Source organism: Gadus chalcogrammus, chromosome 21, assembly GCF_026213295.1.
Source record: "Gadus chalcogrammus isolate NIFS_2021 chromosome 21, NIFS_Gcha_1.0, whole genome shotgun sequence".
Classification (NCBI taxonomy): Eukaryota; Metazoa; Chordata; class Actinopteri; order Gadiformes; family Gadidae; genus Gadus; species Gadus chalcogrammus.
This window is the reverse complement of record NC_079432.1, coordinates 5,040,975-5,066,235: the sequence shown is the minus strand read 5'-3', so window position 1 is coordinate 5,066,235 and position 25,261 is coordinate 5,040,975. Positions and strand designations below refer to the sequence as shown.

The 25,261-nt window shown below is 47.1% G+C and overlaps 2 protein-coding genes across 2 annotated transcripts in view; both read left to right on the top strand.

The window, feature by feature from the left end:
- Positions 1-1,060: 1,060 nt before the first annotated feature.
- LOC130374416 (bromo adjacent homology domain-containing 1 protein-like) lies at positions 1,061-19,737 on the top strand. Its single transcript, XM_056581165.1, has 7 exons — positions 1,061-1,750; positions 12,938-14,758; positions 15,496-15,845; positions 16,388-16,547; positions 17,281-17,360; positions 18,187-18,278; positions 19,539-19,737. The coding sequence occupies exons 1-7, from the start codon at positions 1,714-1,716 to the stop codon at positions 19,735-19,737; spliced, it is 2,739 nt and encodes a 912-aa protein (XP_056437140.1). The 5' UTR covers positions 1,061-1,713.
- Positions 19,738-23,931: 4,194 nt separating this feature from the next.
- LOC130374901 (probable serine/threonine-protein kinase nek3) overlaps positions 23,932-25,261 on the top strand; it is an 11,981-nt gene continuing 10,651 nt past the window's right edge. Inside the window, exon 1 of the mRNA XM_056581878.1 lies at positions 23,932-23,989. Coding sequence (XP_056437853.1) covers positions 23,932-23,989 — 58 coding nt within the window. The remainder of the gene's footprint in view (positions 23,990-25,261) is intronic.

Genomic DNA, 25,261 nt, shown 5'->3' with positions numbered 1-25,261 from the left:
AACGGGCTGAACTGTAAAGATTAACTTGTGTATCATAAAGTTTAAAACCTAATTGGTCCAGACTCAGAAATATTGAAAAAAATGTTTTTTCCACAAACTGTTAAAACGAATAGAAGCAAGACAAATACTAATCTTGCCATAGCTAGCACGAGGCAGGAAAATGTAAACAGAGCGTAAAAAGACTGGCCTTGAAATGTGATCTTTTATAACAGTGCATAACGGAACGGAATTTGGACACATTCTAAGAGCCACATCTATATATCAGTGTTTATAAGGACATAAAACCATCCTTAAAAAGAGTACAGCCAAACACATTCCTTTCTAACTCACCAAATGAACAGCACATAAACCCTCATATAAAAAACTAACGATTGACCATTACGCAGATTAATCACATGTGAGGTCCATCATGATGCCAGGATTCATAGGAGAACATAGCTAACCGCCATCCACTAATCCATTCCTCTTTACCTCTAATTGGGACACATGGGCACCCCACACACACCCCGTAGCACTGTCACTGTTTTTATAGCTTGGCAGTCAGTCTCCTATTGACTGTTGTCACAGCACCCAAGAGACAGTGATATTCTGGGATGAGTGACCAATGCCCATGTAGTGACATATTATGCTGATCATAGTGATGGTGGTTGTGATAGTAGTATTTAGTAGTGTTTTCATGGAGCTACATGATTATTTGAATTCGTCAGTGGTTCGCTGATGGTTCTGGTCCAATCCAACTCCAACTGAAGAGTAGATATGAGTGGGTAGGCCTACTTAAAAGATAACCCTCAACATGGGTAAGGTAGAGCTGAGCACACAATCGCATTAATAGTTCCTTTATTTGTACGAAGGGGATAGCTCAACGGTTTATTTTGCTTCCCTTCTCAACGACAGTTGCAGGTGCCTCGGGGTTACACGGCGGCCACGTGGATTTCAGATCCACGTCCCAGATACACCACGTACGTCGCTCAATGGTTCCATCCCACACGCGAGTGGTTCCTACGTACATACCACTTTAAAACTTTCACCATGTTGTCATCACATGTTCAAAAACACGAATTGAGATGAGGATGTCCTTTTGTTTTTAATGTGGTGTGTGAAACACTAACTTGTAGTCATTCCAAAAAGATCTCTGGGAAACATTTCGACACAGAGATCAAGTACACTTTTCGGGGGGCTTTGGACCACACTCGTGTCAGACGTGCACTCGTGATCCGCGCATATTAGTTGCTGTTCAGAGGGGCTGCCGAGTGCGCAAACAGAAAGCTGCGTGCAACGCAACGAATGCCAACTAACGGATAAGCGATGTCTGCATGCGACTGTATCTCCAGCAGACAGACTTAACATTTCCCCTACCGAGCAGCCCCGTCCCTGAGTGCTGGAAGTGCGGATCGGCTAAAGGGAAAACCGCTCCGACGACCACCAGACTCTCTGGTCGCCTCCGAGAAGAGAGAGTGTGCACCTTATTGCGAGAGAGTTGCTGTTCGCTGCTCAGGGTATCCCTCGTGTTGCAAGTGGCACGAAAGCTGTGATCGGCGACATTGCCTCTCGCCCGAAGACGCATACGCGATTGACTGGAGAAGTGGTGGTTTTGGGCACTGGGTTGGAAACTGATTCAGTGGTGCATTCATTTTTGCTCTCAGCAGATCGGATAAATAGTATGGATTAGATCGACCGTTTGTAAAGCAAGGTGCCCTGCCGCGGTTCTTCTCTATGCCAATTAAGAGAGATAGAGCCATAGAAACACACGGTAAGTAGAAGCCGCCTGCGTATCTTCATTCCTCACCATGTATGCGACTGAGGTACCTTCTCAGATGTTTTTTGGGGGGGAAACAAAGAATGTATGGTTAAGTTGGTGCCTATAGCTGTTCCTCCTCGACATTTCGAAAAGCAAATGGCCTTGATGAGAAGGAGAATCCCAGGGAGTGGTACTTCATGGTCATACTAGCGTTACGATATGTGATCATCGCCCTCCTAGGTTGGATAGTAGCAGACAACGATGCTTGTTTTTTTGTTCATGGATATGTCCAGGCAAGGTTAATGTTGGCTGTGGCGTATAGTCACCAGCACTGTGAGTTTGGGTGACAGTGTTGGAGGGGTCCTAACTTGCTGAGTGTGTGTGAGTGAGTGAGTGAGTGAGTGAGTGAGTGAGTGAGTGAGTGAGTGAGTGAGTGAGTGAGTGAGTGAGTGAGAGAGAGAGAGAGAGAGAGAGAGAGAGAGAGAGAGAGAGAGAGAGAGAGAGAGAAAACAAATATAAAATCATTACGTTTGCTTTCATTGTATGTCTGACATTTAACCAAAAACATAAATAAATACATAAATAACCTCCGTTTTTTTAATTTCAGGCCTATGCCTCAAAAATTACCTCACAACAACCCATTCTAGCCATGGTGAGATGTCCTATCTATTAATAGTCCTATTCAATATGAGTAGAAATGCTATCTGGGGGTCACGGTGAATATGGATCTAATGTTGTGAAATGACTCGTCACACCACCATGTGAGGGTGAACGAGTGTGGGAGTCCTGGAGCTTGAGTCATCAGTTGGTCAGTTACATGATCACAAAAAATCTGTAGGAAGATTTGGAGACTATATTCCGCCCAGTCATGAAGCTGTCAGAAGACAATGTGTTAACCTACTTCTGAAAGGTTCTAAAAAAGCACCCTAGACAGTAATATGTGGGGAAATAGTCACAAAGCCGACTAGGTATCGACTAACAAAAATGTAAATCCTTATACATTTTGAAAACGAAGGAAAGGGGGTTCCTAGGAGGTATTGCATGTAAAGTAATGAAATCCAAAACCTAGATAGCTAGCTTACACATAATGTGCTTTATAGAATAGCTTTGCAGAAGAAATGTACAAGTTTACTCTGACTGTAGGCTTAGTAGAATGCTTCAGTGTCTGTAGTATCAAAGGCATTGTGGAACGATATGCTTTACACAGGCCTGGAAGCTTTGTAGGAATATACCTAGCGAAGAGGCATAGAAGCCTTATGGAAGCTTCTATGTAGGGGCGAGGGTGTTTGACTCCCAGCCAACAGATGCTAGGATCGATCCACAAAGTTCAAAGCCTATAGACATCCTAGAGACACATGTTCTGTTGAAAGCCCCCCCTGGCTAAAATATTCTCACCATCCAGGGTCTACACCTGAATGCATCCCCAAAGGAAGATGGCTGAATTCTGAATTCAGCATCTGCATTCACCTGTGGCTAAAAGTGTCTTGCTAAGGAGGACCAAAATAGTAATAGCAGCATAGAAACACAGCCTTCCTGCAGTAGAGTCATGGAAGCTTCCAGCTCCGTAGAGCCATAGAAGCATGTGCAGAAATGGGCTTTATAGACTGGTCTGTTGTTTGAAGAACCACAGAGGATGTATAGACTTTATCGAAGCTTTGTAGAGTATAAAGGTTCATAGTGACGGAAGCTTTGTAGAGATGTAACATTTTTATAGGGTTGTATCCTGTTTGAAGAAACATAGACGCTTCTGTAGCTTCCATGGTATCTTCTGTCGAAGAATTTTCCCTGAGACGAATGTTGGCGAACAGCAGAGAGCTGTCGGAGGGCAGAGGTGGCGTGCGTGATGCAGAGGAGAGGAGAGCCGAAGGAGCAGCTTCAGCTCAGCGCAACCTGTCAGTCCAGGCTAGCCTAGCGTCGACCCCTCCCTAACATACTCTGTCAAGCTGTCGGGTCGTTACACATTATGACCGATTCATAAAGTGATCATCAAGCTGAGTGTTTGTTTTGCATGGAGGAAGCCTGGGTGGTTGTTGAGAGCCTCTCTTAATGTGGAAGGAATGTATTTCCTTCTGTGTTTTAGATGGATGGCAAACAAAGTGGAAGGGGCAAACGGAAGAGCTGCTTCTCACAGTACACGGGCATGGCTTCGTCTTTCAGCCTTTACACGAGGGTCTGGGATTGGCTGTCGCAAACTCCTACCTCCCTCAAAGGACGGAGGTCGTTTGAGGAGGTTATGGTGAAGATTATTAGGGTTACGTTTTTTATTTGATTTTTAGGCTAAAAGTGAATAATGTTTTGGTTTAGGTATGGGCCCACACATGATATTTTTTATGAAGAAGTGTCCAAAAAATAAGTTATGAGTTTTACAGTTTGAAATTAAAATGTGGTTAGAATGGAAATATTAAAGCATTAGTTTAGATAATTATCGGGTTCATGTGTTAAATTTGAAGAAAAGGTTAAGGTATAGGTATTCTCTTGAGCGATTAAGTGAAGGGTTTGGTGTGGTTATAGCGTCCAGGTAAAGATAAATGAATAACACTCCTATTAACATTCAGTGCCGGTATCATTTCCATGCTGTAACAATGCACAACAACTCTAATACGATGACTTAACACCCTGTTAATGACTTGTTGGCTCTGTGTATGACTGCCTGTCGCTATCTTAAGCCTGGACGAATCAAGCAGAAGAACGCTTTTTGACACGTTATTCAAGTTGAACATTAATCTCTTTTCCGTTCCTTCTGTTGAGTCAGCCGGGCCAGCCTGCCGTGGTATTTGTCTTTGGTTTGATCCAACGTTTTATATGGTACACTTTGTGAAAACTAGTTAATAAAATGCTAAGTAACTACGGCTAGTAAGGTGTCAGGATTTACACCTTTTCTTATCACGGATTTGCCTCACGGTTAAGACATTACGGAGGGAAGAAAGCCGGCAGTTAGTCATAAATGGTTTGCGTTGCATCTTTTTAAAAATAACTTTCCTGTTTAATAGCATTGCCTGTGCCTACTTAGTAACTCATTACCCCTACCTCCACCGAACACTAAGATTCAAATGATCTCCATCCATAAAAATATACGGCTTGCTTTATAATTTTATCGTGACAGTTATGCAGATGATCATATTTATTTCCATATATTGTATAAGAAAACAGACGCACGTCATAAGCGTAGCCTTTGACCACAATACTGAAAATTTACATTTTACACAAGTTCTAAAGCTCTCAAAGCCTTCCCAGCGGACTGTTGCTGCTCGGAGACGGATCTATCCATCATACATCTGGGTAGTACTAGTCAGTGACACATATGTTTCTCATGTGAGCGTTAGAGGTCTCGAAAAACCCCACAAGACTATCCAACCCTTTCACTCCAGGCTCTGGGTGCTCAATGCTAAATGTTTGGATGCTGTCTAATAATTATAGCGAACGTGTAATTATAAAGGTGGCAGCAAAATGTCAGGGATACGAGAATGTACCTCGTTATTCACAAAACAGGAGGACATGTGTGCTTGATACAAAACTGTCATGTTGTCGCCCGTGCCAATGCTGTCGTTAACCACAGCTTCTCACTGCGTAAAGGCCCTTCCAGATACTATGTTGTTGTTTTGTAGTCAAGAGGCAGGAAAAATGAAGAAAGTCCAGTTATATATTGTCTTGAACATAACAGAACTGTCAACGCCTGCCCAAAGGCAACAGTCAGACTTTGTGTTGGCGTCAAGCTTCCATTTGCACTTGTTCAATCTCCAAAATAAACCCAAGGCAGCCTCTCCATCTATTCACTCTAGCCCGGCGAGGGGATCGACGCAGACGGGTCCTTCAGATTTATCTTGAAACCACACCCCCCCCCCCCCCCATTGGCCATTCGGAACAAGCCAAAGTTCAAGCCACACAGATTAAACATAAATCAGGGGACTGGATCCTTGCTGAGTGGGGGGTGAGCGTCTGTTATTGAACAACTCTGTGAGGCTCCACACAGGAGGGGCCAGCCCTCCCCGAACCAGGGACAAACACGCCCTGACAGTGGCTCTTTGTGCTTTGACCCGCCAGTATGTAAAACATTCAATTATCAATGGCCGCTGGTCGTTCACCTTTTCCCTCTACTCTCTCTTTAGTTGTGTCAACAAACTCTTGTCCTTGCAAGAGTGTGCGGCTGTTAATGACATGAACTCGTAATTAAGTCAAAACTGATGCACAGAGAATTCGAATGCCAAGAGGGTAGGGCTCTAAGTTAATTATTTCTTTAATCCCTTTCTTAAGTCCAATTGCAAAATAATTCATTATAACTGTGGAGATATCTCTTAGAATCAGGGGTAGTGCGTCTGGAGGACAGCCCGTATTAGGAGCTTGGTGGGGTTCACAATAGTTATAGCCCTTGTTTGTGTTAGAGTTATGCAGCGATATTGGACGATGGGAGGCTTCGACGTGTATCAAAGAACCTTTATGGATTCCTGGAATTCTCTTTTTTCAAAAGTCAAGGGGCTCTTGAAAAAGTACGAACCAGGAGCTTAAAATAAAACGTCTTGCTCCAGCCACCTCTTCAATTCGGCATTGATTGCGCACAATGCTCAATGCACGAATGAGGCCGGTTTATCAGTGTTGGATGCTGCCCAAGCATAACGTTGACATACATTCTAGCAAAAATGGAAACATGACTGTTCAAAATAGGATTTTAAAATAAGTATACGTTGGGGTTAATATTAGATTTGGGTAACAATCACCAAAGGATATTATTTGCATTTCTTTTGAGGGGTCATGTCAGTCTGTCCAAAGAGCAACACCAGTTCACCTACTAAAGATTATTGATGGATTGAATGTGAACAATCCATCAATCGATTGGATATGATGTATTCAGCTATTATGTAAAGTCTTAAAGAAAGACGTGTCTCAAATAAGATAACTCTAAATCTAACAGCTGCAGCAAAGAATAATTGCATAGTTCCTATTTCTATAAATAACAATGAAGTTATCAGCCCGACATTGAAGGTAAATTCGTTCGTATAAAAACGTTTAAAAACATCAGTAAATGTTGAGGGCCTCCTTGATAGAAAACATTTTTATCTGGTGATCGTGCCATAGGTCTGTCTTACCCTAACTTTTTACAGGGAAGAATTAGTGCTGGCATTTATCACACGTTCACTGGTTGGTTGTGTTCCTCCCTCCCTCTTCCCGTGTTTATCCCTCCCGACGTGCGTGCAACAGTCGGACGGTCGACTGTTGGTTCGGTCACGACAAATGACAGGGTGAATCTGACGTCGTGGGGGTGTGGGGCCGCAACATCGCACATTTTATCCAACGTAGCCCATTCATCTAAGTTATTAGGTGGTGCGACTTCGCGTAGACAGACAGCGGATTAATTTAGTTTTTTTTTTTTAATATTCAGAATAAACACTGTTTTTCCTCGTCGTGGGGAGGAGGAAGGACGGCGCCCTCGACGAGGCTGGTCGGCAAAGTAATCGGTTAAGATTAAGTTTTTCTGCAAATCGGGTGGTGGTGGTGGTGGTAGAGCCGAACCAGGAAGAGAGAGAGAGCGAGGGAGAGAGAGAGAGGGAGGGAGGGAGATCGAGAGAGAGAGAGAGCACATCGCGCACCCACCGTCCTCCACTCCCCAGCTCTCTCTCCCCCAGTAGGACTACAGCGCTCTGCCATCAACACCACTACAGCTCCCATTTCGACGATTCATTCCGGAGACTCGGCGTGTCGGCCAGTGTGAGTTGTAACCTTCAAAATTGTTCACATGCGACGTTGATTACAGGGGGGCTGTTTGTGTGTGTGTGGGTGTTTTTTTGTGTTTGAAGTTGTGTGCTCCTACATCGTCCGCTGAAGAGTGCAAGGGAACCTATATTTTCGCCTCGGCGAATCCCTTCCACCGTTCACACACACACACAGCTTACCTCACGCACACACACACGCATAGCTTCGGTACACACACACACACACACACACACATTTCTTACACACGTAGACACACACACACACACACACACACACACACACACACACACACACACACACACACACACACACACACACACACACACACACAAACATTGCTTACACACGCACACACATACACAGCTTGCGCACACACAAACGGAGACACACACGTCACACACACAAACACATTAGAAGAAGCGATCGCTCGCTACGTGCCGTGTTACCTCGCGGATGGACCGGGGCTGGCTGGCTTGGCGTGGAAATAGCCACTGGTTCCGGAAAGTGATCGGACATGGTTTTTTTGTGTGTTGACGATCTGGTCATGGGTTGTGTGTGAGGGCTCTTGTTTTGTTCTGGTGTGTGTGAGTGCATATTGAGAGGTTCGCTTGCTGGCTACTTCAGATGACAGGCTATACGTCAAGCAGCCCTGTATCCCATCCCTGTAGCCTACTGTGGTCTTCGTCCGTCGAGGTCCTCACTAGGGGGCTGTCGATCAGACGGGGCTGGTAGCCTACATTGATCCGTACCCGGGGTGCTGGATGTATGGAGGGGTGAACATGTGCATGTGGAGTGGGCGTAAAAGTGGCTGGCTGGACGTTGTTTGGGATTCTTGCGGACTTATCTCTATGGATGAAACCCCCAAAAAGCCAACGCCTCGCGTTGTAGCAGCATGTCAACCGACTGAGATGTGGAAAAATGTAAAATAATACTCTATATCCACTCGTAATGGGCTACCTTGCCATGTGTGACGGCTGCTGGGTCCACACCGTGAAGTTTGAAGAGGGGCGTTTAGCAGAGGAGTCTATACCCTGTTAATTACAATGTGCAGGTGCTGATCGAGTGAGCATAGGGGGTGGGGGGGCCGGGGTCGCACTGATGGGGAAATTGATTTGCCGAAGCCAGTGTGAGAGGTTTGACTCTGCACGGTGGTCTATCTGACCGTAGGCGGAAACTAAGTGGATATATGATTAGGGGTAATTGGGTACATATAAGCAGGCCTGTTGTAATGATTGCTCATCCGGATTAACGGTCGCAATTCTTGAATCTATATGCCTACCGCTTTCAAAATTCATAAGGGAAGATTCATGTTTTCTGTTTATGACTGGCTTCTCATTGTGTTGTGCGTGTTGTTTGTAGGCTATATCAACTCATGCCTTGGTTTGTCATTATGTGGCATTGCTATCTCAATCATGTGTTGTGCAAGTGTCATTTTCTAAGTGACCCACATTTACTCTAACACAGTTCAGACTCTCAATAACAATCCGATATTGCAAAGCACGTCATCCTCCGAGCCCACCTCTCGTCGATTAGAAAGAGAGGATTTCTGGACCAATTAGCGCAGAAGGGCGGCGCCAGTGATCTTGGACCCGCGAATGTGCAATTAATTGCCCTAAACTCACTTGTGTTTTATAGTCAATGGTGTCCCGTTCTCTTTGAGCCCCTTTTACACAGACCTTACGTAGGGTTACAAATTATTCATCCCATTGAATTTAGACGGTTGAACCAACGCAAATCGTATTTATTTACTTGATTTATGAAGTTAGAGGCTCAAGTATTCATCCCATTGAATTTAGACCTTGAACCAACGCAAATCGTATTTATTTACTTGATTTATGAAGTTTATAGAGGCTCATTGTGGCCCCACCCGTTTGATAAACTAAAACTATTGCTTTGATGCTGGGTAGGCCTATTTTGATCTGTGTCAAATTGCACAATGTTTATTCAAAGAAGAAAAATTTTGTATTTGAGGCATGTGATTAAGTAGCCTATTGTTTGTTCAATGTTGAATCTACTGCCTCCTTAAAACAGATGACGAATGGGGCTAGTTTGTTTCCCTAGGGAAATGTAGGACTACACCCCTATAGTGGATAAAGAATACAATGATCTTGGATACATCCTAAAGTATCTTGGCATATAAATTGACTTCACATACGGTTGATTTAATTGCTAAGTTGCTCTGAGTTCCAGAGACACACCCCAATGTCCTTTTTCACACCATTTTAATATGCAACCAAATCCTTATCCTATGTATGACGCTAACATTAGAATATAATCGTGACATTATTCTGTTCAATCTTTCCATGGGTGTGAAGTGTGCAATATGTTTTGCATGGCATTTATGAACCTACATCACTTGATTACAGTGTTTTATTGTAGTCTATACACGGGGCGTGTGCTAACGTTAAGACCCCGTAAATCAGCTTCTCTTTGTGGATATATCCACGCCGGTCGTTTTACGATCAGCCACATGGAAATTAGAGAGGGGTGTTGTCGGCCTTTGAATCATCGTCATTTATGTGTCTTGATCTTATGTAGGCCTACTTGCTAATACATTTATCCTCCTTGGGACAACCAGAACCTAACTATGTCCTGACCTAAAACGATCAAAATATATACATCTTCCATTTATATGAAGTAAATAGGCTTCGTCAGGTGTGCATTTTAGCCTAGCTGTAGAGTTTACAGTTCCAAACTCAATGGCAGGCATTGATCAGTTGGCAACTGAAGAGCAGTACCATGGTTATTTTGGTGAATCTGCACTATAGTTTGAGAGGACACTTTGCAATACTTCCTCTTAGTCAGGCAGACAAGCCACAGTGTTTCCCCCTACGATTTTCCTTTCACCAGTGGTTCTGAGGTGTGTGCAGAGGTGCAATATGTTGAAGTCTGCGTGCACAGTGCTGATGTGTAACGCCCATGGACACTGCTGATATACACAGTCGCTGGGAGGTTTAAGAGTGGTCGCTGATTCCTGTAGGTTCTCCAGTGTGTTCCAACATAAATGGTCTCCTACGGTGTTGTAACACTGTAACATAACAACAAATATCTTATTTTTGGGCATTTATGCAAACAAAACAGTTTACGGTCCGCAATTGGTTGCCTTCCCATCGTTTAGGTTTAATAGACCGTTTCTTTAGTTTTAAAACATTAAATATTTAGGCTTTTCTTATTAATAAGGCTAGGGTAGGTGAGTTGTAGAAACCAGCCAAAGTTTGCTAGATTTTGAAAGCCCCCAAAACACGCAAATAGCTTGCTAGCATGCTAGCTTCAGCAATAGGTTTGCCTAGCCTTGTGGAAGACTCTGTTCATGCACACTGAGTGCACAGGCAGAGTGCGCGCAGGTAGGCAGGGCAATACATAGACACGCCATCCAATCATTTCATTCAGGCTGAAAGAAACGAGTAGTCTGGCTTTATACAAGCGTGCAACAGACGCAGATTCAGAATTTCTCTTGATTCTTTTTAATGTTTGGTCGGAGGATATGTTTATCGATCGCTGTGTGGATGTAAGGAGGAATTCTAAAAATATTATTAAATGCTCGGACAATAAATTGCCAGCCAACGCCTGACAACATTGGGCCTGGCTGAGTAGCTTCTATAACGGCTCTGTAGAGAAACCATCACACCGTGTTTGAAATCCGCTTTGGCACATAATTACTGATACATCATGTCTTACATGTAGGAATGACTAAGAATATGAAGTCATTTCCGAAGAAAATGAATTCCCTTTTCTTTGCCTAGCATATTGGTTCTAAACATAATACTACTAATTTTCTATGCTAGTGTGATAATTAGACAATCCAATGCTACTATTTTTGTATGCTATTGTAACAGTAAGACCATCTAATGCTTCTACTTTTGTATGCTAGTGTAATAGTAAGACAATCTAATGCTGCTACTTTTATATGCTAGTGTCATGGTAAGACAAAATAATTCTGCTACTTTTGTATTCTATTGTAACAGTAAGACAATCTAATACTACTACTTTTATACGTTATTGTAACAATAAGACAATCAAATGCTACTACTTTTGTATGCTATTGTAACAGTAAGACATTCTTGTTAAAGAAGCAGAGCATCACCGTTGTAATGGGTGGGAGGGTAAATTCTCAATGATTTGTCTTAATCTTTTGCTTGTTGGCAGAGTGCTATACACTGTATTTGACTAAATCATTGGGATTTTCCAAAAGCAGCCTTAAGCTTAAACAAGTCCCTTTTCTCGGGACGAGTGGGAAAACGTGTGAGATAACGGCGGTTTCGCTAAGCCAGCTGTTTGGCGATCCGCTAATGCAGCTGTAATTATAGCGCTGCTTTTTCCAGGCCTCTTTGTCCTTTTCTCGTCTGTATCTAGCAAATTGCATCGTCAGGTTTCATCACATCATTTTATCAGTAATCGACCCTATCCAAGCTAACGGTCTCATTTGTGTTGTCATATAATGTAGCGGCATCAGATTCAATTGACATGCCGTGTAAACACTGCCCCGCAGTGTGATATCAGCCATAGATTGTCGTCCATCTAAGGTCAGGCTTGTTTTTCCCCTTAAGGTCGCCCTGCGTGCTGCTTGTTTCCGCGTGTATTTCTGTGCACGGACTGCAGTCAATAACAGTCCAGCATGGCCTTCGCCGATTAGACGCCTCTATTATTTTTTCTCTCTCCAGTCTCTTTTCAAATGAAGCCTTTTTAAAGTGAGGGATAGTCCGTAACACTTAACTCCTGCTGATATATTTTTGTGCCTACTCTCCCCGACTGCCCTGAATCTGCTGATTCAGTACAGACTCAGACTATTTGAAGTTCATGTTCGCTCTATGTTTAGGCCCTAAAGCGCTTAAGGACCCTCACTTTAGCGCTTACGGAGGCCTATCTTTGTACTTTTGCCTTCACTTTCAACCACATCTTCTCATTTGCTCAACCAATGGAATGTCACTAAAGTACAATCAATAACACCATGATTTAAAAAATGGTTCATAATCACTAAATCTAATGATAATAATCACCCAATTAATTAATAGGTCTAACAATCCTAATGGCTGGAATACATTATATGCAACTTCGATCGCCAACTGTCGCTCTATTGAGCAACTATTGGTTATCACCACCATGTTAGGTTTGCACTCAGCATGATAGTGTGAAAAACACTTATCTCGAAACTTCAACAGAACCCACAACTGTCTCCAAGACTCCAACCTCACAAACTGACAACACACACACACACACACACACACACACACACACACACACACACACACACACACACACACACACACACACACACACACACACACACACACACACACACACACACACACACACACACACACACACACACCCCTTTAAGGGAAGCATGCCTTTTTTTCCTTGCCTTCTGCTTCTTATGTAATTTGACTGAAAGCCAGCGCTTCATTCTTTTCCAAATGCACTGTATCTATAAGATACAATAAAACTAGGGCAAAACCCTTGCATTTGACCAACCTTCATGTGATCCTTCTGCAGGCCCCGTGGGGAAGCATGTAATGACTCACACCAGGAAAAAGGCTTCCACCAGGCCGGGCCCCAGCAGCGAGCGACGGGACAATAGCTCCCAGGGGCCAAATGGGGACAATATGGATGTGGCCTGGCCTCAGCGCTTGCTGCGATTCGGCAGGACCAAGAAGATAGGCCAGGTCATTAGTCATAGGAAGGATGAGGCCAAGAGAGTAACCGCAACGGGGAAGAGACGCAAGAAGTCTGGCGCGGTCCGAAAGACGCGCCGGAAGCAGCGCGAGAAGAAACGGGACAGGAAGTCATACCCGCTGCGGGGGAGGACCGCCGGCTCGGACGAGGAGGGCCTCGACTGTCATGTCCTCCTCACCCGCGTGGACGACGGCCTAGCGGAGCAGGAGGGCTCCGACGCCGAGGCGACGGCGACGGCGCCGAACGACGGCCCCCAGAAGCCGTCGCACAAGTCAAAATCCAGGAAGGACAAAAGGGGCAGACGAAAAGAGACAAAGGTGACACCCAAAACCAAATCGAGGTCGAACACCCGGAGAGAGGAGGACGTCGTGTTCCTTCCGGAGCCGCGCAAGCGCCGGTTAGCCTCTCTCAACGCCGAGGCGGTGAACAGCCTTCTGCTCGACCGAGGCTCTGACCAACATCCACCAGCCAAGCAGGCCAAGAGACAGCATGAGGAGCCCGCAAACGAAAGGGCTCCCCTGGACGCTAATCCCGCTTGGAGCGGTGCTGCTGGAGGTCTTAACTCCCCCCAGATCAGCACCACCAAAGCCACCGCTAAGTTGAAGCGCGAGCCGGGACGAGGCTCCAAGCGGAGCAAGAAGAAGGCCAAAGCGAACCGAGGGGATCCGAGGGGGTGCGTCAGTCAGGCGAGCTTGGACGCCCCGGCGCCCAGACGCCTCGCCGGCCTCACCGCCGCGGCTCTGCTGAAGCTGACCAGCACGTCGGCCACCAGCAAGCAGAGGGTGAAGGCCGTTCCCACGGCGACCGTCACCACAGACTCTAAGGCCCCGGTCCCGGCCGCCACCCCGAAGCCACAGACCCGCGTCAAGCTCAAAGCCAAGGGGCGCTCGCAGAAGACCAGGGGGAAGAAAGGCGCGGCCCCGACGGACGAAGACGACGCCGCCGCCGCCTGCAAGGACAAGGCCGACTTTGAGCCCAAGGTGGAGTGGGTGAACGGCGACTGCAACCACAAGCTAGCCGAGGCGGGCTACCCGCAGCGCGGCATGCTGGGCTTCCAGCTGAAGAGCGTGAAGGAGGAGCAGGAGGAGACGGACCTCAGCCCGTACTACTGCTGCCCGCCCGAGGGCTCGGTGGAGTACTGCCACCGCCTGGCCTTCTTCCTGGGCCAGCAGGCCTACGGCGATCCGGAAGGCCAGCCGCGCAACCCCGCCCTGACCCCCGTGAAGCGGGAGTGCCTGGTGGGCTCGCCGACGCTCGCCCACGCCCACCCCCACGCGGCGCTGACCCTCAGCCCCCACCCGTGCCTGTGCACGGCCGAGCACTGCTTCTCCAGCTACTACGTGCACATAGCGCACCCCACACACACTGGAACCCCGTCGGCCGCACTGGCCGCCCGACCCCTGAACTTTGCCCCCTCGTCGCTGTGCCCGAACCGGGTAGGCCGGTCCAAGCTGCTGGGGCCGCGGGTGGGCCACGCGGCGGGGCTGGCCCACCCGGCCTGCTGCGGGCCGGTGGGGTCGCCCTGCTACAACGAGGCGTGCCGGATCAGCGGCTACGCCTATCGCGCAATGCCGCCCGTCGCCAGCAGGGGGTGCTCGTTCAGCACGGGGTGCACTGGGTGCCAGCACGGCATCAAGACAGGTGAGAGAGAGGAAAACGGAGATGAATGAAAATGTGTTGGACGTATTCAGATGTACAATTACTGCAGCAATGGATTAGCCCTGGTTTATCCTCAGTAATATGGAATCGACTAGATTATCTTCGAGAAGGTTCATCTTGGATGCGTAAGACAAGTTGTTGTTGTCGCCTCGATGGTCAGTTTTATTTCTGTTAACCATCTGCCACAGCTGGTCTGACTGGATAAGGGGACGGCTGACGTCCAAGCATTAAATAAGAGCGCTTTCCTTGTGACCCCCTTACTCTCGGATTGAACCGAGACACTTTGAACTAAGGCTTTTAGCAGGATTTGTAATTTCCCTGTTTAAATTGCTTTTGTTTGAAATAAAATAAGACACATAGAGGGACCACTTTAAGGGCGGTTTAGTGAGTTGCGGTCCGACTGTAACTAACGTCCTCTCAGGGCTCAAAGGTTGGCCCGCTCTGTTGTGTTTGGCAGCTCCTCTTCCAGGGCTGCGAGTATTAGCCCAGGGGCTAAGACTTAGATGTGTCTTGATGAGGTTCCTCCTCATAACCGTGGATTTATGCCTTCTAAGAGCCCGGGGTGAGACGCGCTGTTATCCAAAGCCGTATTAAGGCGGATCCGCATGGGGAATGTGCGTGCGGGAATTCTAGGCGCATAGACGATAGAGAGCCATGGCTCTCACACTGCATCGCTGTGAAGTCACCCTCCCCTTGTCATCTCCCTCCCTCCCCCCCAGAGGGCTACTCTCCTTCTCAGGGCCTGGCCCCCAGCCTGCCCCTCTCCAGCCTCCCCCTGCCCAGCGCGCCGCCCTCCACCCAGCCCAAGCCCCACCTGCCGACCCTGCTCCCGGGCCGGGACCAGCCCCCGGCCCGCCTGAAGCTGGCCAAGGAGTGCCCCCAGGCCACGGCCAAGTCCTCCTCCGCCGCCGCCTCCCCGGTGTCCTCGGGACGCACCCGGCTGACCCAGAAACAGGCCCCGCTCCCCGCCCCGGGCCTCGTCGGCGCCAGGCAGAAGGTCAGCCGGCGCCGCGCCACCAACGGCTGGAGGCCCGTGGGCGGGCCCGTGGAGAGGGAGGTCTTCATCGCGGTAAGAACGCCGCCGTTCATGGGTGTTTTTTGTTTCCCCCGAGGAAGGCCAGCGAGTTTTGATTTTTTTTTGCACGCTTTGATTGTTCCCCCCCGCCCCAGTTGTGTGTTTACATTTACATTTACATTTAGGGGCGTTTAGCAGTCGCTTTTATCCAAAGCGACTTACAGTAAGTACATTTGTCGGAAGAAAGAGAAAACAATACATCTCTGTCGGTATAGTAAGGATGTGCAGAGAACAAAGATAGCTAGGATAAGATGCTAGACAATGCTTCGTACTATTTTTAGGTGGAATGACGTACAACATACAATAAGTGCTTATAATAAGTGCAAGGACGTACAACATACAATAAGTGCGTACATTAAGTGCAAGGACGTACAACATTCAATAAGTGCTTATATTAATACAAGGACGTACACAACATACAATAAGTGCCTGCGTACATTAGGTACCAGGACGTATGTATGGTGCGTCTGAACCGTGATCCCGGTCGGCCCGTCTGGGAGGTCTCCAACGCTTGCGTACGCGCTTCCTCCCCGCAGGGCGACGAGGAGACGGCCCTGCGGCAGTGCTACGACGGGGTGGAGCGGGACGGGGAGGTGGTCCGCGTCCGCGACACCGTGCTGCTGAGGTCGGGTCCCAGGAAGAAGTCCCTGCCCTACGTGGCCAAGATATCGGCCCTCTGGGAGGACCCCAAGACGGGTAGGAGTGAGGACAGACGGACGGATGTTATGAGTGGAGATACAATAGATGGAGGAGTGGACAGACGGACAGATGTTATAGGTGGAGGTACAATAGAAGGAGATGTGGACAGACGGACAGATGTTATAGGTGGAGATACAATAGAAGGAGATGTGGATAAACGATGGAGTGGTGGACGTACAGACAGACGGACGGATGTTATGAGTGGAGATACAATAGATGGAGGTGTGGATGGATGGACAGGTAGTGGGATCGATGATGGAGAAGCAGACGGACGGACAGACGTTATAGGAGTGGAAATATAATGGGTACAAATGGACGGATGAACGAGTTATTAGAGGGATGACGGATGGATTGATGGACGGAAGGATTCACGGATGAGTGCATGACGGACAGCAGGAGGAGAGGGAGATGGATAGATGTTTTCGAAGAGAAATTAGTGGGCGGCTACTCGAGTTAATGGATGCTGGACGGACGGACGTATGGATGGATTAGACGAGTTGTGTGTGTATGTGTGCGTGCTTGCTTGCCTGCGTATGTGTGTTTGTGCGTGTGGGTGTCTGCGTGCGTGCGTGTGTGCGTACGTACTTCCATGCGTGTGTGCATGTGTGCGTGTGTGTGTACGTGTGTGCGTGCTTGCGTGCGTACATACCTGCCTGCCTGCGTGCAAACGTTTGTCTCTGCGCGCTTGTGTCGGGGCCCTATTTAACCACGTGTCCCTCCGCCTCCACAGGGGAGCTGATGATGAGCCTGTTCTGGTACTACCGCCCGGAGCACACGCAGGGAGGAAGAGACCCCAGTGCACACTGCGAGGTGGGGCCGCAGTCTGTCTCCGGCAGACGCCCCGTCTAATTAGCCCCTGTGGTTCGGTCCCAACTCCTCTGATTCCGCTAAACTCTCCCCCCGTATCATTTCCCTTTATCATTCTCCGAGGGGGGAACGGCCGCAGGAAACATAATTGAGATGAAATCATGAGCAGGCTTGCTGGTTGGGAGATAGAATATGAATCGAGGATTGAACTAGCGAGCTGGGAGTGGCCCTTCTCGCGTGGATATCGCGAATAAATGTCAGGATTTCACAACATATAACACAAACAGAGCGGACTAATCGCGGTCACAGCTGACATGGAACGCTCGTCTTCTCAGGGGTAGTTTCCACGACAACATGAGCAGCACGGAAACCCCATTTCTGCAGCTTTCTGTGTCGCACACGCAAAGCATGGCGTTCGCCGATTTTCTGATCGGATTACAGTTTGTTTGTGGATGCGTTAACAGCGTCAGGCCTCGGAGGCCGGCGTTTCTTCTGTGAGCGACATCCGGTTCCTACTGGCTAGGGGGAGGAGGGGAAGGAAATGCCTCTCCACTATAATCCATAACGGCAGGAATTGAAAATGTATACGCATATTAAGGCAATGTGATAGCGCTGCCGGAAAGTCCATGCAAACAACATGGCTTATTTCCTATGATGTCTCCAGTTTGCGCATAGCAAAAGCACAATACATCTCAGTTTTGTTGTCGGAGGCAGACAGGGGTAATAAGGTTTCGCTGATGAATCACATTAGGTGGGATCAGGGCCTGCAGTTGTAGCTTCTTGGACTGCTGCGCTTGCACGGATGTGACTGCTGTGTTTGCCTTTTCAGAAGGAGATATTCGCCTCTCGCCATCAGGACGAGAACAGTGTGGCCTGCATCGAAGACCGGTGCTACGTTCTCCCTCTCGCCCAGTACTGTAGGTAAGGTACTGCACACACCACACGCGCACACACCGCACAGGTATGCAGGCACACGTACAGGCATGAACACGTACAGGCGCACACACACTCACACGCAGGCACAGAGATGCACACACTTACACACGGGCGCACACGTATACACACACATACAAGCACACACACACCCACACACAGAAAGACACACACACATACACCGCACAGAGACACACAAGGACACACACAAGCGCACAGAAAAACACAGACACACACAGAGACACAGACACACACACACTCACACACACACACAAAGACGCATACACACACCCCTTTAAGGGAAGCATGCCTTTTTTTTCACAGACCGCACACCGATACACACACACACAGACCCCACACAGAGAAACATATGCAGTCGGTCCCCGCCCTCCTCTCAACTCCCCTCACCTCAGTGTTAGCGGGGATTTGTCTTGAAATTGATTCAGCGCTGCAATTAACACTTCTCCGGGAGAGTATGTGTGGAGGGCTGAGGGCTGCTGAGTAGGAGAGAACATGCCGGTGGTTCTGCAACGGGAGATAAGTGGGAAGGAATGCCGGGGTCACGGCGGCTTGCTTACGGCAGGCTGCGTGGAAATCAATTCCTCCCACTTTTGTATTTATTCGAGGAGATTGGGACGGGAAAAAAAAACACGGCAATTTCTTGTCATGCTTTGAATTTCCATCACATCGACAGACAGAAGGTGCAAAGTGTGTTGCCTTTGATCTTTATTGACAAGCTGCTGTGTGTGTGTGTGTGTGTGTGTGTGTGTGTGTGTGTGTGTGTGTGTGTGTGTGTGTGTGTGTGTGTGTGTGTGTGTGTGTGTGTGTGTGTGTGCGCCTCTGTTTGTATGTCCTTGTGTTTGTCCCTGTGTGTGTGTCTTTCTGTGTATGACTGTGTACATGTCCTTGTCTACGCCTGTTTGTCTGTGTATACCTGTGTGTGTGTTTGCCTGCGTGTGTCTTGGTGACTGTGTATTTCTGTGTGTGTGTGTGTGTATCCCTGCGTGTGTGTGTGTGTGTGTGTGTGTGTGTGTGTGTGTGTGTGTGTGTGTGTGTGTGTGTGTGTGTGTGTGTGTGTCTGCCTGTGTGTATGTATGTATGTGTGTGTGTGTTTGTGTGTGTGTGCGTGTACGCTGGGTATGTGTGTGTGTTTGTCTGTGTGTGTTTGTCTGTGTGTGTGTGTGTGTGTGTGCGTGTACGCTGGGTCTGTGTGTGTGTTTGTCTGTGGGCGCCCCTCTCCCCCTCCAGATTCTGTGCCTTGTTGAAGCGGCGGGCGGAGGGCGTGGCCCCCGGGGGCCCGGGCAGCGGCGTGGTGGTCCCGTGCTGCGCCGACTTCGCCCCCCCCTCGCACCGCTGCGTGCCCAGCGACGTGGACCCCCAGCTGGTCTATCTCTGCCGACACGTCTACGACTTCCGCTACGGACGCATCCTCAAGAACCTCCAGTAGGGCCCCCCCCCCCCCCCCCCCCATCGCCCCCCATCGAGGGGAGGGCAGAGGGGAGATGAAGGACTGGACTGAAGACCCTCATGTTTTTTGACACTGGGGGGATTTTTCATGAGGACTGGTGGACGAAGAGGACGGGCCAGAGATACTGGTTTTTGGTTTTCGACGAGGGAGCAATAAAAGAATAAAGATAGAAAAGCGTTTTGGGAAAAGGGGTTCGTTATCAACATCCGGTTGATAACGAACAACACCGGACCCCCTGCAGAGCGGGCGGGGGGGGGGGGGGTCGAGGGAATCTCTGCTTAGGAATGACATCGCTTTTCTTCCCATTCGCAGGAACTCGGAAGAAACGTGGTCGGAATGTCTTTCTTTATTTCCCCCAGAAATGAGATCAGCTTTCAATGTCTTTGGGGGTCCCACTATTATTCATTTCTGTCCATTGGCCCGTCGGAACAACCAACAAGCATTCACGGCTATCGCCTAGCTTAGCTTCGCTTCCCATGCCCCCCAGAGCACACCGACGGCTAGCTTAGCGTCAGTCAGCTGGCTTTGAGTGCTGAGGCGATACCAGAGCCCAGCTAGTATCCCAGTAGAAACAGAACCGGACAAGGTGAAGAATCCAACAAGGTTGTACTGTACAGTGTCTTTCCTCTCTCTCAGTCACTACTTCAGGATCACACTTGTAGCACTAACGCAGTCCACAGAGAGCAGGTCTGTAAAGCAGAGCGAGAGCTTTGGCTTGGTTTTCGTGTGTGTATGTGCGTGTGTGTGACTGAAAGACATTGTGTGTGTGTGAGCTTCTCTATATACCAGCGAGTGGGAGCCGCAGACGATGGAACACTGTGGGAAGGAACCACAGGAGCATCGTGGGAGGAAGTGGAACTATGTGCTTCCTCTCTCCTATACACCCGCCTCCACACATATTCAAACCGGTATTTGTCATCTCAAACGGCGGTTGCTCTTTGTTAAACCGTCATGGCTAGTGAAAATACCGCCTTCTTATTGTCGTCTTACTACTCTGGTGGAGGGGGGGATGTTTAAGATGTTTAAGAAGTCCCACAAACGTGGGACTCTCTCTGCCTCCCGCTTGCCTAGGGGAGAGAGTGACGTCTTTCCTCCGCCATCTTGTTTTAACACAGACGAGCAGCTCTCTAATCCAGCTCGGTATGTCCCTTGCGACTTGCCTTACGACTACCACGAGGTAGCGCTTCAAGACAGCTAGTCCCGCTAGGTAAAACCAGGAAGTGGTAGAAGCAGGAAGTGGTGGACTGGGAGGCCTGGGCTGAGCCTGGGACGGATAGTATATTTTGCTCTAGGAAGGTTCATAACTGACTTGAGTTTACCCGAAAGTATCCGAGTGGCGGGCATGATCAGAGCTGTTCCAATTCTCTTCATGAAAAGGTGCTTCAATGCTTCCTTTCTTGACTCATTTAGCCTAGGGTACACTGGAGTGTCCTTTACGAATGGAAAGGAGATAATGCTGTCTCACAATACCTTGGGGCAGGAACATTTAAAGCGACACGCCAATCGGTCGCTCATGGAAACAAACAATCAACATGGTCGCACAAAAATACTAATTTTTCTACACACACACACACACACACACACACACAGAAACATACACACCCGTCCTTCTGAATTCTTCTTCCCATCTTTCCACATTGCGTATTTGCATAAAGGTCAAGGAAAAGAGGTTAGAAAAGGACGTAATTATTTAAGACTATTCGACCACAGCCTGGATGGCCAATCCGTACAAACGACAACAAACAAAAACTGAGAAAGATAGAAATATAGAACTATATCTATAGATATACATAAATATCAACAGACTCACTTGACATGGCTTTGAAGGCCGTGATGATGGCTGACGGATGTCAATGATGTGATCACTGGAGCTCACACGCCAGCAGGGGGAGAAAATCGTTGGTTTATACACCGCGACTTTGCCTCGATCATCTGAAGCCGGACTGACGAGGGCTAGCTAACAAAAGCTAAACATCCCAGCGTCTGTTATTTTCCGTGTGGGCAAAAAATCGAAGCTACCTTTTATATTATAATTACCACACACTTTGTCCTCGGTCTACAAAGCTAACCTAAAGCTAAGCTAATCTCCAACCCCAAGACAAACCAAAGGATGTCAGACAGAACAGAGCTTCTCCCCGCCCCCTTGTTCCTCCCGTCTCCCCGCACACTCTTCCCCTCTCTATATTGCACTAATCCATTCCTTCATTACGATGTTGGCGTGTGCGCTACAACATATTCCCCCCCCCCCCCCCCCGCCTTAATCTGTCACTCAGAGACTAAACGGCTCCGGGGGTGGTGTTGGGGGTGGGGTTGAGGTGGGAGGGTGAGTAGGGGGGGCCGGCGGGGGTAATAAAGTGTGTTATTGATGTCTGTGAGTTGGTATTGATCGTTCGATTGCGAGGGTAACAGGATGGTCGGTCATGTGAGCGCTGACAGTGCTGCTCAGATAAAGGTTTATATTATTAACAGAACAATTAGCGCGCGCTGTCTCCCACCTGTTGTGTAATCACAATCACTGAGTGTGCGTGTGTGTTGGGGGGGGGGTCTGGGGCGCATGTGTATGTGTGTGTGTGTGTGTGTGTGTGTGTGTGTACCTGTGTTTGTGTAGGTGTATGCCTGCGTGTATACCTGTATGTATGTGCGTGTGTGTGCGTTTGTGCATCTGTGTGCGTGGGTGTGCGCGCTCGCGGTAGGTTCCGGACTGTTTGGTGACAAACATTGTCATGGGTGTTGGATTGAAGGAGAAAACTCACGTAGCACTGCGTTACTACGGCGACGAGGTTCAGACGGGTGGGGGTTGTGGTCCTGATTTCACCTGGTGGTAGGCCTATGCTGTTTCCGTATTGATTTATCGTCACCAAGCACATAACTGGTAAACAAACTGAACAACAAAACGAAACAGTTGATTTGAATAGAAAGCACATGAATCTCAAACAGTGGAACAGCAGCTCGGTTAGCAGCACATTGGCCTTTGTGTGTGCGTGTGTGTGAGAATGTGATGGAAAGAGAGAGAGGGTGAAAGCGAGAGTGAGCAATCCTTAATGTAATTGAGATGTGGTGAGATATAACCGACATACTCGCATTGCCTTTTTGTATGTGTTTTTATTACATTATGACTGGAGTAGGCCTATGCGTAAATATTTAGCTGCTTAGTTGTGAAAATCTTAAAAAGCCATCTTCTGCTTCATTGGATCCCATTCGAACCTGACTTACGACCGTAGTGACAGGAAGGCTATATTTGAAAACGATGTGACTGCACTCCCACATTATTTAACGCCCTGATTCTTGAGAGAATTAATGTATAAGAATATATTCTCTTACTTTAAAAAACACTTCTCCTTGCAAATATTTTATTATGTCGATTTACTAAGATGGCATTTGCGATATATTTTTTAACGTTAGTATTTTTGAAAAATCTACCTATCTAATTCCGGGGGAAAAAAAGTGATTTTTTTTTTTTATTATTATTTAATTTCGGGTCCGTTTTGAATCTAAAATCATGCCGATTGATGTTGATTTGACCTGATCCTACAGCAAAGTAATGCTTAACTATAAGGAAAACCCTCTGGGTTGTGCTTGTTGAACCCTGAACGCTGACCTTTGACCTCGGTGGGGAGAGGTTTGACAGAAGGCGGTCTTTACATGAAGTGTAAATTTACCACGGTGCAGTCCTTTAACCAACAGGCACCCAATGCACAGTGTCATATTTTTTTGCAAGATGTGTGTTAATTATATTTAAACTTGAGAAAAAAACATATTTAAACTGAGTAAACGATTACAATATACTAAGATATACATTTAACTTATTTGGAAAATATTGTGTTGAATTGAGGATTTCTTAAGAACTTTGTGACCGGGTATGAAAAAAAAGACATATGATCTGTTTATATCTTATTTATGACTTTTAAGATTAAATAATGCAGTGGCGATTAGTGGTGTACATTTTAGTACTTTTTATCAGACAAGACTAGGTATCATCGGTGGAAAACAGACCAAAGCACACCTTTAAGACAGGATCGGGCAGGAGAAATCCCAGATACAAATTCAGAAGCCATCTTCTAACCCGAATTTTGATCCACACAGGAACAATGGACCAACCCATAGCGACTGGCTCATTTTGTAAAAATACCTGGACTCAGACATTTGGATATTTTGCTATGGCAACAGGGTCAGATGAGCTGTCATCTCTTTGTCCAATCAGGGGAGAGGGTGTCCTCCACACCTGAGACAGGTATGAGACGCCCTCAGAACACGGTCTATATACTAGTGTTACCTTTCTGCAAACCAAGACTGGTCTCGGATCAGGATTGGTTGGCCAACGGCTGTACAGTGTTCTCTCCTCTCACCAATAGCCACAATTATTCCGTTTATTCACTTGATAATGTTTGTGAGTCCATTGGGCTGGGTTGAAACGTAGTCCATCCATTAATGATATTATTACACATGCCTATTTCTGACATCCAGTTCGGATGGCCACATGTTGCCTTCCTCCCAGACGTGCATTTACATTGTTTGACCGCTAGAGGGCGGGAATCCGAGTTCTGCAGAACTTGTCCCTTGGTGACGTCTCTGCTTTTACGGCAGCATCTGCTTCCTGTCTCCTTGTCGACTTATTTCATGGCCGCTAAGAGCAGCACAGCAGTAAAGATTATATAACATAACTCTTAATGAAAATAAAGCGCTTCTAGGAAGTTAAGCTGGTCAATTGAATTGTTATGTTGAACTTTAATTTAATTTATTTTTTATCCCCTAGTGCACTTGTATATCCTTACTTAAGTACCAGGACAGCCCAGCCTCTCACTGGAGCCCATATAGGTGTCTGTAGGGTTTCCATAGCGACAGAGGTCAACTGTTGACTTCAGTTGATGTGACACAGGAAACTAAAAGATGGCTGCCCCATGAATTTAAATGCAAAACCCAGCCACCCCATGAGATTCCTCTTTGTTATCTGTATTGATGTTTATTGTCAACATATAGGCTATTTTGATATATTTGGAGGGGCGGGAGGGCGGGAGAGGGAAGGAATAATTAAAATCTAGATATTTTTGGAGTAGAGAAACATGTGTATCAAATTATTGTCACTTTGTCATGCTCTCTAAAAATATCTTGAATTCTTTATATGAATTATAACATCCCTGCTGATTTAATTGTTCCATTGAAAGAATATTTATAAAGTCAAAGTCCTTTGTGAAAAAAAATCGGTGTGGTTGTTTTCCTTCTAATTGTCGCTGGGAATTTAGTAATAGCGTTAATGACCGGCTAAATAGTTGGCTAATGCTCAAACTTTGACATAAGGTTTGACATTTGGTTTCAGTTATTATAAATATTCAAACAAATATAATATCCATTCGATCCCTTGAAATTACAAGGGTTTATGTAGCACATAATTATATAAAAATCAAACAAATGCAATATGATTCAAATAAACACACAAGTTAAGCACAGCTAACCTTATGAACTACAATTACTATGTTTGACAGAGTCATTACGGATAAACAGATAC